Source organism: Chiloscyllium plagiosum, unplaced genomic scaffold, assembly GCF_037043375.1.
Source record: "Chiloscyllium plagiosum isolate Xiang-an unplaced genomic scaffold, Cpla_swu_hap1 HiC_scaffold_9, whole genome shotgun sequence".
NCBI lineage: Eukaryota > Metazoa > Chordata > Chondrichthyes > Orectolobiformes > Hemiscylliidae > Chiloscyllium > Chiloscyllium plagiosum.
This window is the reverse complement of record NW_028270147.1, coordinates 17,411,512-17,426,012: the sequence shown is the minus strand read 5'-3', so window position 1 is coordinate 17,426,012 and position 14,501 is coordinate 17,411,512. Positions and strand designations below refer to the sequence as shown.

General features: G+C 50.5%; 1 protein-coding gene across 1 annotated transcript in view; it reads left to right on the top strand.

The window, feature by feature from the left end:
- Positions 1-4,535: 4,535 nt before the first annotated feature.
- Positions 4,536-14,501, top strand: part of gtf2b (general transcription factor IIB) — a 33,569-nt gene continuing 23,603 nt past the window's right edge. Inside the window, exon 1 of the mRNA XM_043698733.2 lies at positions 4,536-4,581. Coding sequence (XP_043554668.1) covers positions 4,565-4,581 — 17 coding nt within the window. The 5' untranslated portion in view covers positions 4,536-4,564. The remainder of the gene's footprint in view (positions 4,582-14,501) is intronic.

The window sequence follows — 14,501 nt, the reverse complement described above, 5'->3', positions numbered from 1 at the left end:
GACAGGCCCAAAGTCGAAGATTTCATACTTAGATTATGAATCCGAAGTGAGGGGCAGAGTAAATTGAGTAGGTGAGTTTGCTAAACAGCACCTAAAGAGGACACAGTGTAGAATAAAGCAGGTGGCAGATAAAAGCTCTGACACTTGGACATTTTCCCGAGGTGATGGCGTCTTAGTACTGTTACCAGTGATAGGAGATCCCTTCAAAGCCAGGTTTAGTGGTCCCTATCAAATTGAGAAAATGTTGAATCAGGTGAACTATCTAGTAAAGATGCCAGATAGGAAAAACGATATTGGGTATGTCATGTGAACATGCTGAAACCGCATTAGAGAGAGAAAGAACTAGAGAAACATGTGTTAATTACTGGCCTGTAAAGTGAGGAATCAAATCCAGTTGGTGTGGATTTTGATGTGCCTCAAAATAGATTTAAAAAAACAAAGAAGTCCTTGAGGAGTGGGATAGGTTAGTAAACTATTGACTCAGGAGCATAGAACGCAGTTGAAAGGTTTGCTACTGCTGTATAACGACATACGTAAGAATGAGATGGGGAGGACTAATGCTATTGTACATGAAGTAGATGTAGGGAATACTGCTGTGATAAAACAACACCCTGTTGGCTTAATCATTTCAAAGCCAGACAGGTCCACATGGAGGTGCAGGCCATTGAAGAGGATATCATCGAACTAAGCCAGAGCGAGTGGAGTTCGCTGATCGTCATAATTTCCAAACCAGACAGCACTCAACGATTCTGCATGGAAGGTCAATGCCATTACAAAGTTGGACTCATATCCAGTTCTGAGATTGGAGGGCTGGATCAAGAAAGTCAGACAAGCCAGTTATATCACCAAGTTGGAATTACTGCGTAGTTATTGGCCAGTACCTTTATCAGAGGTGGCAAAAGAAATTTCTGGGTTTGTAACCCCAAATGGGCTATATCAATTTAAAGTGATGCCCTTTGGAATGAAGAACGTACCTGCCACGTTCCAAAGACTCATGAATGAACAGAGTTATGGCGGGGTTAACCAACTGTGCAGTCTATTTGGATGATGTAGTTATCTTTACTAAGTCCTGGAAAGATCACATGGTACAGTTGGCAGAGCTCTTTGAACGACTATGAGAAACAAAACTGGTAATAAACTTAAACAAAACTGAATTTGCAAAAGCAGAGGTGACACTCTTGGGACAAAACATCGGTCATGAAAGGTTGACCCCACAGAACGCAAAGACAAAGGCCATCAAGGAATTTCTACGACCAACTTTGAAGAAATAGGTGCTTTGAGTTTTGGGGGACTAAGCGGATTCTATTGGAAGTTTGTTCCAAACTTCAGCAGTGTAGTGGCACTGGTAACAGATTTGCTGAAGAAAAACACAAAGTTTTGGTGGACAGAACAATGCCAAGAGGCATTCGACCATTTGAAAACAATATTAACCACCAAACCAGTTTTAACTACATCAAACATTTCAAAACCTTTTAAGTTGCCATTGATACTAGTGACATAGGAGTTGGAGCTGATGTATGGGAAGATGATGATGGGATTGAACTGCCAGTTGGATACTTTTCGAAGAAACTCAACATCCACCAGAGGAAATACTCCATAACCGAAAATGAACTATTAAGTTTAGTACCAGCCTTACAACATTTTAATGTGTATGTTATGAACAATGTGTTTGAGATGGCTGTGTACACAGGTTACAATCCTCTTACATTCTTGGAACGCTTTAAAGACAAGAACATGAGACTATTTCATTGGAGACTTCTGTTACAGACTTTTAATTTACTTATCGTACATGTTGCGGGTCGTAAGAATGTAATTGCAGATACATTATCGTGGATTTCACTGATAAAGTATAGATAAGATTGATATCTATTCAATGTTATATTTACATGGAAAGAGATTAATATGAACTCAGATTACAGTCATATGTATGTCATTGTATTGTAGTTAGGGAGTAGAGAAAAGAAAAGTCATCTTTTCATTATGATGGTTCATTTTTTTTCTTAAGGGGGGAGGTGTTATGAAGGTGTAAAGGTCCTGTACCTTTAAGAGAGCTGAAAAGCTTGCAAGGCCTGCTGGACACAGCACAAAGTGTTCTGAACAAGGTAACAATGTAATACTTGGTCGAAACAGCTAGCAGCAGTTGGATTGCCATGAGACAAGAAACAAATTCAAATTCGGCCAATCTGTTTAAATTATGCCCCAAGATACCAACGTCCAGTCAAATTTGAATTTACTATTTTTATACTATTAGGACCAATGAAACAATACGATGTTTTGGTGTATAAAACTGGACATTTTTGAATAGTTAGAGGGAGAACTGCCAAAAGACCAACACACGTAGGCTGCTAGCTCAAGAGCTCTCTGTGAGGTACCAGTCTGATTAGATTAGATTACTTACAGTGGAAACAGGCCCAACAAGTCCACACCGACCCTCCGAAGAGCAACTCACCCAAACCCATTCCCCTACACCAAATACTACGGGCAATTTAGCAAGGTCAATTCACCTAAACTGCACATATTTGGACTGTGGGAGGAAACCAGAGCACCTGGAGGAAACCCACGCAGACACGGGGAGAACGTGCAAACTCCACACAGATAGTTGCCTGAGGCAGGAATTGAACCCAGGTCTAACCATTGTACCACCATGCCACCCAGTCTGGAAGGAGTTTGCACAGCAGAACATCGAAACCGACCTAGGGAGAATATACAAAGGAGATTCGGCAAAGCTAACTGGTTTTGAAACGTGATGTTTTTCTCGTAAATCTTAATCAGGTTTTTTTTAATCGGACTAGTATTGTAGAATGGGAGGTAAAAGATAGGTTTAAGAGAAAGGAGCTGTAAATAGTTGTTGGTTTTAATATTCTCTGTTGGACTTAAAGAATAAAGTTGTTAATTTTTACTTTAAATAGTGACCTCTGGGATAGTTCTTTGCCTCTCGATGTTTAAAGATTACAGCATGGGATGAATCATTTCTGTGTTTCTGATTTAAATTAGCAGAGGGGTTTACCCCATTTCGTAACAGATAAAAGACCTGCTCATGGACTTGAACTTAAAAATCCAAACAAATATTCTAGCATGCTCTGTCAGAGGTGCTGTTTTTCAAATGTGACATTAAACTAAGGTTTTGCCTGACTTCTCGGGTGGATACAAAAGTACCTATAATACAATTAAGAAGAGCAAACAAGTCCTCAGTTGACACTGCAAAGAGAAAATCTGTGGACAAATTGACTTCCACATGACAACAAATGACTACACTTTGAAAATCTCATAGAATCCTAAATGCGGGAAGAGGCCCTTCGGCCCAACAAGTTCACATTGACCTTCCAAAGAGTATCCTACCTAAATCCTTTCCCCAATATTTACCCCTGACTAATCCACCTAACCTATACATCCCTGAATACTATGAGAAATTTAGCATGGCCAATTCACCTAACCTGCACATCTTTGGACTGTAGGAGGAAACCAGAGTACCCGGACAAACCCCATGCAGACAAGTGGAGAATGTGCACACTCCACACAGACAGTCACCTGAGTCTGGAATTGAACCTGGTTTCCTGGCACTGTGAGGCAGCAGTGCTAACCACTGTGCCACCCATTAAAGTCATCAATTGAACCATAAGTCTGCTCTCTCATTAGAAAGAGATGACTGATGGTGGTTTAACCTGAGGGTCACCATGACCCAGGGCAAGGGGAGAGGTTAAGAAAGAGACATCTTTATGGCAACCTCAGCTGGTACAGGAACTGAGCCCAAGCTGTAGTTGTTGGTTAGATCAGTTAGTTGGAGTTTAGAAGGATGTGGGGGGAACTGTTTGAAACATACAGAATACTGAATGGCCTTGGCACAGTAGATGTTGGGAAGATGTTTTCATTGGTGGGAGAGACTAGCACCCAAGGGCATGACCTTAGGAAGACCTTTTAGAACTGAGGTGAGGAGAACATTCTTCAGCTAGGGGAGTGGTGAATCTATGGAATTCATTGCCACAGAAGGCTATTGAGTATATTTAAGACTGAGATGGATAGGTTCTTGAGGATCAAGGGGATCAAAGGTTACAGGCAGAATGGAGTTGAGAGGGATCAAAGGTTACAGGCAGAATGGAGTTGAGAGTATCAGCAGACTCGATGGGCTGAATGGCCTAATTTATGCTTCCACGTCTTATACATGGCTGGCTTACTTTGAAAAGTGCCACACTATCATGTATGGCATCACGAGATGTCGATTTGTGATTGACAGCTATCTAAAAGTGCCCTTTTTTACCTTAAAATGATATCGAGGATACCGTTGAGTTTTAAGGATGGGACTGATGCAACGAGACCGAAACTAAACTTGAACAAGCGAACTCACGGCTGAGTCCAAATCGCCCTTATACTGTAATGAAGATTGTGGGATGGGTATGTAGGCGGTATCGACAACCACTCTCCTGCCTCTCGTTTCGCCAACCACCACCCGGGACTTTTGGTACATCCGGCGCGCCGTCTCGGTGACTGACGCGTCATGTGACGCTGCGTGTTTATAAAAGGAGGCCGCACTCACGGCAGACTCTGACCCCCGCCCCCCCCGGACAAGATGGCGTCTGGTAGTCGGTAAGCGGTGGCTCGGCTCTTATTTATCATACAGATTGAGAGCGTTGCCTGGTTGTTATCTCACCGGGGAACGTGAGGTCAAGTTGACATCGGTATAAATCACGTATACTGAATGAAGAGGTGGCGATCGTCGTCGAGGGGAGACACGGATAATGAAGTGTCCAGGAGAGCTTTCACTTGTGGCGGGATGGTGTTGTTATTGTTGTGGGGCAGGGCAGGGGAGGGTGAGGGTGAGGTGCGGCTTCCTGTGACCGTTGGGCGCGCGGCTGTTTGAGGGAGGGAGTCGCGCGGGCTCGGTCTTTCAGGGCCAACTTCCCCTCCCGGCGCGCGTGCGCAGGGAGCTGGACACGGCGGTGGCGGAGCCTGTTCGGCTGTGACCCGAAGCATACTCCCTTTCACTTACCCCTCCTGGCCTCTTTCCTACCCCTCCCCCACGACCGCACTTTTCCCTCCCACTTTCTTAACCCCCCTCACCTATTCCCCTCATTCCCCCCCCCGCATTCTCCCCTCCCCCCCCGCATTCTCCCCTCCCCCCCCGCATTCTCCCCTCCCCCCCGGCATTCTCCCCTCCCCCCCCGCATTCTCCCCTCCCCCCCCGCATTCTCCCCTCCCCCCCCTCATTCTCCCCCCCCCTCATTCTCCCCCCCCCCTCATTCTCCCCCCCCCTCATTCTCCCCCCCCCTCATTCTCCCCCCCCCTCATTCTCCCCCCCCCTCATTCTCCCCCCCCCTCATTCTCCCCCCCCTCATTCTCCCCCCCCCTCATTCTCCCCCCCCCTCATTCTCCCCCCCTCATTCTCCCCCCCCCCTCATTCTCCCCCCCCCCTCATTCTCCCCCCCCCCCTCATTCTCCCCCCCCCTCATTCTCCCCCCCCCTCATTCTCCCCCCCCCCTCATTCTCCCCCCCCCTCATTCTCCCCCCCCCTCATTCTCCCCCCCCCCTCATTCTCCCCCCCCCCTCATTCTCCCCCCCCCCATTCTCCCCCCCCCCATTCTCCCCCCCCCCCATTCTCCCCCCCCCCCATTCTCCCCCCCCCATTCTCCCCCCCCTCATTCCCCCCCCCCTCATTCTCCCCCCCCCCCTCATTCTCCCCCCCCCCTCATTCTCCCCCCCCCCTCATTCTCCCCCCCCCTCATTCTCCCCCCCCCTCATTCTCCCCCCCCCCTCATTCTCCCCCCCCCCTCATTCTCCCCCCCCCCTCATTCTCCCCCCCCCCTCATTCTCCCCCCCCCCTCATTCTCCCCCCCCCCTCATTCTCCCCCCCCCTCATTCTCCCCCCCCCCTCATTCTCCCCCCCCCCCTCATTCTCCCCCCCCCCCTCATTCTCCCCCCCCTCATTCTCCCCCCCCTCATTCTCCCCCCCCCCATTCTCCCCCCCCCATTCTCCCCCCCCCCATTCTCCCCCCCCCCCATTCTCCCCCCCCCCATTCTCCCCCCCCCCCATTCTCCCCCCCCCCATTCTCCCCCCCCCCCCCATTCTCCCCCCCCCCCCATTCTCCCCCCCCCATTCTCCCCCCCCCCATTCTCCCCCCCCCCCATTCTCCCCCCCCCCCATTCTCCCCCCCCCATTCTCCCCCCCCCCCATTCTCCCCCCCCCCATTCTCCCCCCCCCATTCTCCCCCCCCCCATTCTCCCCCCCCCATTCTCCCCCCCCCATTCTCCCCCCCCCATTCTCCCCCCCCCATTCTCCCCCCCCCATTCTCCCCCCCCCCCATTCTCCCCCCCCCCATTCTCCCCCCCCCCCATTCTCCCCCCCCCCCCATTCTCCCCCCCCCCCATTCTCCCCCCCCCCCATTCTCCCCCCCCCCCATTCTCCCCCCCCCCCATTCTCCCCCCCCCCCATTCTCCCCCCCCCCCATTCTCCCCCCCCCCCATTCTCCCCCCCCCCCATTCTCCCCCCCCCCCATTCTCCCCCCCCCCCATTCTCCCCCCCCCCCATTCTCCCCCCCCCCCATTCTCCCCCCCCCCCATTCTCCCCCCCCCCCATTCTCCCCCCCCCCCCATTCTCCCCCCCCCCCATTCTCCCCCCCCCCATTCTCCCCCCCCCATTCTCCCCCCCCCATTCTCCCCCCCCCATTCTCCCCCCCCCATTCTCCCCCCCCCATTCTCCCCCCCCCATTCTCCCCCCCCCATTCTCCCCCCCCCATTCTCCCCCCCCCATTCTCCCCCCCCCATTCTCCCCCCCCCATTCTCCCCCCCCCATTCTCCCCCCCCCATTCTCCCCCCCCCATTCTCCCCCCCCCATTCTCCCCCCCCCATTCTCCCCCCCCCATTCTCCCCCCCCCATTCTCCCCCCCCCATTCTCCCCCCCCCATTCTCCCCCCCCCCATTCTCCCCCCCCCATTCTCCCCCCCCCATTCTCCCCCCCCCATTCTCCCCCCCCCATTCTCCCCCCCCCATTCTCCCCCCTCTTTCCCCCCCCTCTTCCCCCCCCTCTTTCCCCCCCCTCTTTCCCCCCCCTCTTTCCCCCCCCCTCTTTCCCCCCCCCTCTTTCCCCCCCCTCATTCTCCCCCCCCTCTTTCCCCCCCCTCATTCTCCCCCCCCTCATCCCCCCCCCTCATCTTCCCCCGCCCCCTCATCTTCCCCCGCCCCCTCATCTTCCCCCGCCCCCTCATCTTCCCCCGCCCCCTCATCTTCCCCCGCCCCCTCATCTTCCCCCGCCCCCTCATCTTCCCCCGCCCCCTCATCTTCCCCCGCCCCCTCATCTTCCCCCGCCCCCTCATCTTCCCCCGCCCCCTCATCTTCCCCCCCCCTCATCTTCCCCCCCCCCTCATCTTCCCCCCCCCCTCATCTTCCCCCCCCCCTCATCTTCCCCCCCGCCCTCATTCTCTTCCCCCCCGCCCTCATTCTCTTCCCCCCCGCCCTCATTCTCTTCCCCCCCGCCCTCATTCTCTTCCCCCCCGCCCTCATTCTCTTCCCCCCCGCCCTCATTCTCTTCCCCCCCGCCCTCATTCTCTTCCCCCCCGCCCTCATTCTCTTCCCCCCCGCCCTCATTCTCTTCCCCCCCGCCCTCATTCTCTTCCCCCCCGCCCTCATTCTCTTCCCCCCCGCCCTCATTCTCTTCCCCCCGCCCTCATTCTCTTCCCCCCCGCCCTCATTCTCTTCCCCCCCGCCCTCATTCTCTTCCCCCCCGCCCTCATTCTCTTCCCCCCCGCCCTCATTCTCTTCCCCCCCGCCCTCATTCTCTTCCCCCCCGCCCTCATTCTCTTCCCCCCCGCCCTCATTCTCTTCCCCCCCGCCCTCATTCTCTTCCCCCCCGCCCTCATTCTCTTCCCCCCCGCCCTCATTCTCTTCCCCCCCGCCCTCATTCTCTTCCCCCCCGCCCTCATTCTCTTCCCCCCCGCCCTCATTCTCTTCCCCCCCGCCCTCATTCTCTTCCCCCCCGCCCTCATTCTCTTCCCCCCCGCCCTCATTCTCTTCCCCCCCGCCCTCATTCTCTTCCCCCCCGCCCTCATTCTCTTCCCCCCCGCCCTCATTCTCTTCCCCCCCGCCCTCATTCTCTTCCCCCCCGCCCTCATTCTCTTCCCCCCCGCCCTCATTCTCTTCCCCCCCGCCCTCATTCTCTTCCCCCCCGCCCTCATTCTCTTCCCCCCCGCCCTCATTCTCTTCCCCCCCGCCCTCATTCTCTTCCCCCCCCGCCCTCATTCTCTTCCCCCCCGCCCTCATTCTCTTCCCCCCCGCCCTCATTCTCTTCCCCCCCGCCCTCATTCTCTTCCCCCCCGCCCTCATTCTCTTCCCCCCCGCCCTCATTCTCTTCCCCCCCGCCCTCATTCTCTTCCCCCCCGCCCTCATTCTCTTCCCCCCCGCCCTCATTCTCTTCCCCCCCGCCCTCATTCTCTTCCCCCCCGCCCTCATTCTCTTCCCCCCCGCCCTCATTCTCTTCCCCCCCGCCCTCATTCTCTTCCCCCCCGCCCTCATTCTCTTCCCCCCCGCCCTCATTCTCTTCCCCCCCGCCCTCATTCTCTTCCCCCCCGCCCTCATTCTCTTCCCCCCCGCCCTCATTCTCTTCCCCCCCGCCCTCATTCTCTTCCCCCCCGCCCTCATTCTCTTCCCCCCCGCCCTCATTCTCTTCCCCCCCATTCCCTTTAGGCCCCACTCCTCCCTCTTGTCTCCTTTGGGATCCCCTTCATTCTCTTTCCGCCTCTGACTCACTTTCCATCTCCAAACTCCCCTTTGAGGCCCCCCTTCTCTCCAACCCCCAAATTTAACCTGTCTCTTTTTGTTTGCTATATCAAAATCCTGGCAATTCATGCCTAACAGGATTGTGGGTGTCCCACAATTGTAGGGACTTCAATGTGTTGGCTCGCTACACCTTATGAAGTCTAGTAGATGATCTGTAAATGCTGGCATTGCTAGTGATGCTCACAATTTAACGAATAGCTATTAAAAATAAATCTCAGGTGATTTGGCACTAGGTGCAATAACAACAAGTAGCGGACAGGGTTGATCTGAAAGCTATGCAGTGAGGATTTGCAATCTGACATTACAATATATCTATTGTCACTTTTATTAATGCAACTTTTCACGTAAACGTAATATGTTGAAGTGGTTTGTGATTTTGCACCATGTCCTTCACATCGTAAATGGGCTGCAAGTATTCCAGTAGCTTTTACAAGATCTGTCTGCTCTATTCCCATATGGATTCATATATTTCCATTTTTCAGTGAGGCAATAAAGAGCAGTAAAATGTTTGTATCATTTAAATTGATGGTAGCAAGTTTTTGAATCAGGTTAATGTCTTGCACTATGTTTTGTGATCTCAACAGACATAGTTAAAAGCTGAGCTCTTGAGAGGTGCGTATAGCTGTTCATATTTGGTATATGGCATTCATACTTGCTGTTCACCTTTATCTATACCTCATGACCTTATCAATGTCTACAAGGTCAGCCCCCCAGCCTCCTGTGCTCCATTGAACATAGTCCCAGCCCCTCTTTATAACTCAAATGTTCCATTCTAAGCAACATCCTGGTAACTTTTTTCTGAACCCCTCCAGATTAATTTCCTTCCTATGACATGGTGACCAGAACTAGAGGCTTCACCAACATTCTGTATGATCTCAATATGACAGCTTAAAGGTCTGAGCAATGAAGGCAAGCATGCTAAATGCATTCTTAACTACCTTGTCAACATGTGATGCAATCTTTATAGAATTATATACCTGAAACCTAGTCTCTGTTCTACAACACTGCCCATGGCCTGCTTTCTAATTGTATAAGTCCTGCCCTTGTTTGTTTTATCAAATTGCGATACCTCACATTTATCCAAATTAAACTCCATCCGCTACTCCTCAGCCCATTTGAACCAATTGATCGAGATCTCTTTTGAGCTGAGATAACCTCCTTCACTGTCCACTGGACCATCAGTTTTGGTGTCATCCACAAACTAGCTAACCATGCCTTCTACATTCTCATCTAAATCATTTGTGAAAATGGCAAACAGAAGTGGATCCAGCACTGATCCCTGTGGAACACCAGTCAGAAAAACAACCTTCTGCCACTGTCTCTTGCCATTAAACCAGTTTTGTTTCCAATTAGAAAGTGCACCCTGAATCCCATGTGATTTAACTTTACTAATTAGTCTACCATGCGGAACCTTGTCACAGGCTTTACAAAAATCCAAATAAACAATGTCGACTGCTCTGCCCTTACCAATCTTCTTGATTGAGTTTTTTGAGGAAGTAGCCAAGTTTGTGAGACATAATTTCCATTGCACAAAACCATATTGAGTATCCCTGACCATTCCTTGCCTCTTCGAATATGTATAAGTCCTATGTTTTAGAATTAACTTCAATTTACCCAGCACCGAAGATAGACTCTCAGATCTGTAGTTCTGAGGCTTTCCTTACGTCCCTTCTTAAATAAAGACAGAACATCAGCCATCTGGCATCTCGCCTGTGGTTAAAAATTGGTCCAAATATTTCTGCAAGGTGGTCTGCAATTTCCTCACTAACTTCCCACAACATCCTTTGATACACTAGATTAGGTCTTCGTGATTTGAATTGAATTTATTGTCACGTGTACAGAGGCACAGTGAAAAGCTTTGTCTTGCGAGCAGTACAGGCAGATCAGAGTTAAGTAGCATAGATAAGTAAATAATAAGTAAATGACAGCAAAAACAAAAGCACAGGTACAGTCGAATGTTAAGTGTATGAGTCCATTCAGTATTCTAACAACAGTAAGGTAGAAACTGTTTTGAAACCGGCTGGTGCGTGCGTTCACGCTTCTGTACCTTCTCCCTTATTGTACAACCTCCCTGAGGTAGGAAAACATTGCCACAGTGGGATGGATGTTTGAGCGTGCTGGCGGCCTTTCCTTGACAGCGACCCTGATAGATGGATTCTATAGATGGGAGGTTGGCCCTTGTGATTGTCCAGGCCGACTTCACCACTCTCTATAACCATCTCTGATCTTGAACTGAACAGTTGCCACACCAAGTAGTATTACATCCAGACAGAGTGCTCTCGATGGCACACCTATAAAAGTTGGCAAGGGTATTTGCAGTCATTCCAAATTTCTTCAGCTGCCTGAGGAAGAAGAGACGTTGGGCCTTTGTAACCAGTGTGTCCACATGAAGAGTCCTAGAAAGCTTGTTGTGGATGACCACTTCCAGGAGCTTGACACTGTCCACTTGTTCCACCTCTGTGCTGTTAATTTGTAGGGGGACCTGAGTAACATCCTGCTGAAAGTCAATAATGAGTTCCTTGGTTTTGCTGGCATTGAGACCTAGGTTGTGAGACTATGGTGGTGTCATCAGTGAACTTGTAAATGGCATTAGTCTGGTATTTGACAACGCAGTCATGGGTATACAGTGAGTACAGTAGCAGTCTGAGTATGCCCCCTGCGGGGTTCCAGTGTTGTTAGTGAAGATGAAATATTGTCCCCAGTCTTTACTGTGGCCTGTGGATCAGGAAACTGAGGATCCAGTTGCAGAGTGGGGCTTAGTCAGAGATCACAAGTGTACGAGCTTTGAGAAGATTTGTAGCTCAGGTTGAGGTTCTGGATGTAGGTTTGCTCACTGAGCTGAAAGGTTCGTTTTCAGACATTTCGTTACCATATTAGGTAACATCTTCAGTGAGCCTCCGAATGAAGCACTGGTGGTGTAGCCCGCTTTCTATTTGTTTTCGAGTTTCCTAGGGTTATTGATGTAATTTCCTGTGGTGACATCATTTCCTATGGACAAACAGGCAGAAAACTAGCCACCAGGCTACGTGAACATCAACTAGTCACCAAACAACATGACCCACCCTCACTAGTATCTTTGCATACGAATGAGGAACGACACCACTTCAACTGGGATAATACATCCATCCCAGGACAAGCCAAACAGACATGCACGAAAATTTCCAGAAGTATGGCATTCCAGCTGGAACTCTATCAACAGACACATTGACTTGGATCTCATTTATCACTCCATGAGAAAAAGAATAGGAAATGACATCACCCAAGGAAATGATGTCGCCACAGGAAGTGATATCACCAACCATAGTGAGCTCCAACATATAAATAGAAAGCAGGCTATGCCACCAGTGCTTCATTTGGAGACTCACTGAAGATGTTACCCAGTATGGTGATGAAATGTCTGAAAACTAACCTTAAAGCTCAGTGTGCAAATCTGCAGCCATCACTGAGTTTAGTAATCAGTGAGTTTTGAGAAGATTTATAGCGCAGGTTGAGGTTTTGGATATAGGTTTGCTTGCTGAGGCTGGAACGTTCATTTCCAGTGACTAGGTAACATCTTCAGTGAGCCTCAGGTGAAGCAATGCTGAAAATTCCTGCTTTTTATTTATGTTTGGGTTTCTTTGGGTTGGTGATGTCATTACCTGGGGTGAAGTCACTTGCTGCCCCTTTTTTCACAGGGGGTAGTAGATGGGGTCTAATGAGATGTTTGTTGATGGAGTTCTGGTTGGAATGCCACGCTTCAAGGCATTCTCGTGCATGTCTTTGTTTGACTTGTCCTAGGATGGCTGTGTTGTCCCAAAGTGGTGTCCTTCCTCATCCATATGTGACGATACTAGTGAGAGGGGGTCATCTGTTTTTGTGGCTAGTTGGTGTTCATGTATCCTGGTGGCTAGTTTTCTGCCTGTTTGTCCAATGTAGTGTTTTTACAGTCCTTGCACGGTATTTTGTAAATGACATTAGTTTTGCTTGTTAGTAATCAGTCTCGAGGATAATGTTGAAGGCTGAATTGTAGTCAATGAGTAGGATTCTTACGTAGCTGTTCTTGGTGTTAAGATGTTCTAGGGAGGAGTGAAGGTCAGACTTGGATTCCTTATATTTGAGTGGGTCTCCTGTTCTGAAGGCCTCATGCCTGGTTTTTAGCAGGTTCTGTATGTCCTGATCCACCCAGGAATTCCTGTTGGGGAACACCCAGATTGACTTTCTTTGTATGCAGTCCTCCACACACTTATAAAGGCTGTGACGGTGGTGGCGTACTTGTGCAAGGCACCTGCGGACTGTTTGAATGTGGCCCAATCAGCCAATTCCAGACAGTACCAGAGTTATCTTCTGCCTCCTCTGACCAGCACTGGACTTGTATCTACAAGGGGGTCTCCTGCTTGAGCGTTTGAGACTTATCTACCTGCATATTTTCTACGACCTTTGCATTTGGGGGCTCTTCTGTAATATAAATTGTTTTCAAAGCATCAGGATTAATTTCCCTGAGTTCTCTAGCCTCCATTCCTTTCTCCACAGTAAAAACTGATGCAAAATATATTGCCTTTCCCATCTTTTGAGGTTCAACACAAAGATGACCTCTTTGCTCTTTAAGGGGTCCTATTCTCTCTCTCGCTGCTCTTTTGCTCTTAATGTACTCTTGGAATCTCTTTGGATTGTCCTTGACCTGAACTACTAAGGCCATCTCCTATCCCTCCTTAGCCTTTCTGATCTCCTCCTTAAGATTCTCTCTTCCTGTTCGAGAGGTTCATTTGAACCCAGTTGTCTATATCCAAAATGTTTCTTTTTGATTCTTGACTAGATCTTTATTCATTTATGGTTCCATAATCCTACCAGCCTTGCATTTACTCTAACAGGAACATAGCACTGAAGTCCCGTTATCACACTTTTGAAAGCGTCAGTTGCCAGTTGTCCCTTTTACTTGTGAACAATGTACTCCAACCAACTTTTGAAATATCTTGTCTCTGAGCATTAAAATTTGACTTACTCCAATTAAAAACTTTAACTTTTATGGAAGGCCTATCCTTTACCATAACTATTTTAAAATAAATAGAATTATGATCACTAGACCCAAAATGTTCCCCTACGATCGCTTCGGCCACTGATCGCTTCGGCCACTGATCGCTTCGGCCACTGATCGCTTCGGCCACTGATCGCTTCGGCCACTGATCGCTTCGGCCACTGATCGCTTCGGCCACTGATCGCTTCGGCCACTGATCGCTTCGGCCACTGATCGCTTCGGCCACTGATCGCTTCGGCCACTGATCGCTTCGGCCACTGATCGCTTCGGCCACTGATCGCTTCGGCCACTGATCGCTTCGGCCACTGATCGCTTCGGCCACTGATCGCTTCGGCCACTGATCGCTTCGGCCACTGATCGCTTCGGCCACTGATCGCTTCGGCCACTGATCGCTTCGGCCACTGATCGCTTCGGCCACTGATCGCTTCGGCCACTGATCGCTTCGGCCACTGATCGCTTCGGCCACTGATCGCTTCGGCCACTGATCGCTTCGGCCACTGATCGCTTCGGCCACTGATCGCTTCGGCCACTGATCGCTTCGGCCACTGATCGCTTCGGCCACTGATCGCTTCGGCCACTGATCGCTTCGGCCACTGATCGCTTCGGCCACTGATCGCTTCGGCCACTGATCGCTTCGGCCACTGATCGCTTCGGCCACTGATCGCTTCGGCCACTGATCGCTTCGGCCACTGATCGCTTCGGCCACTGATCGCTTCGGCCACTGATC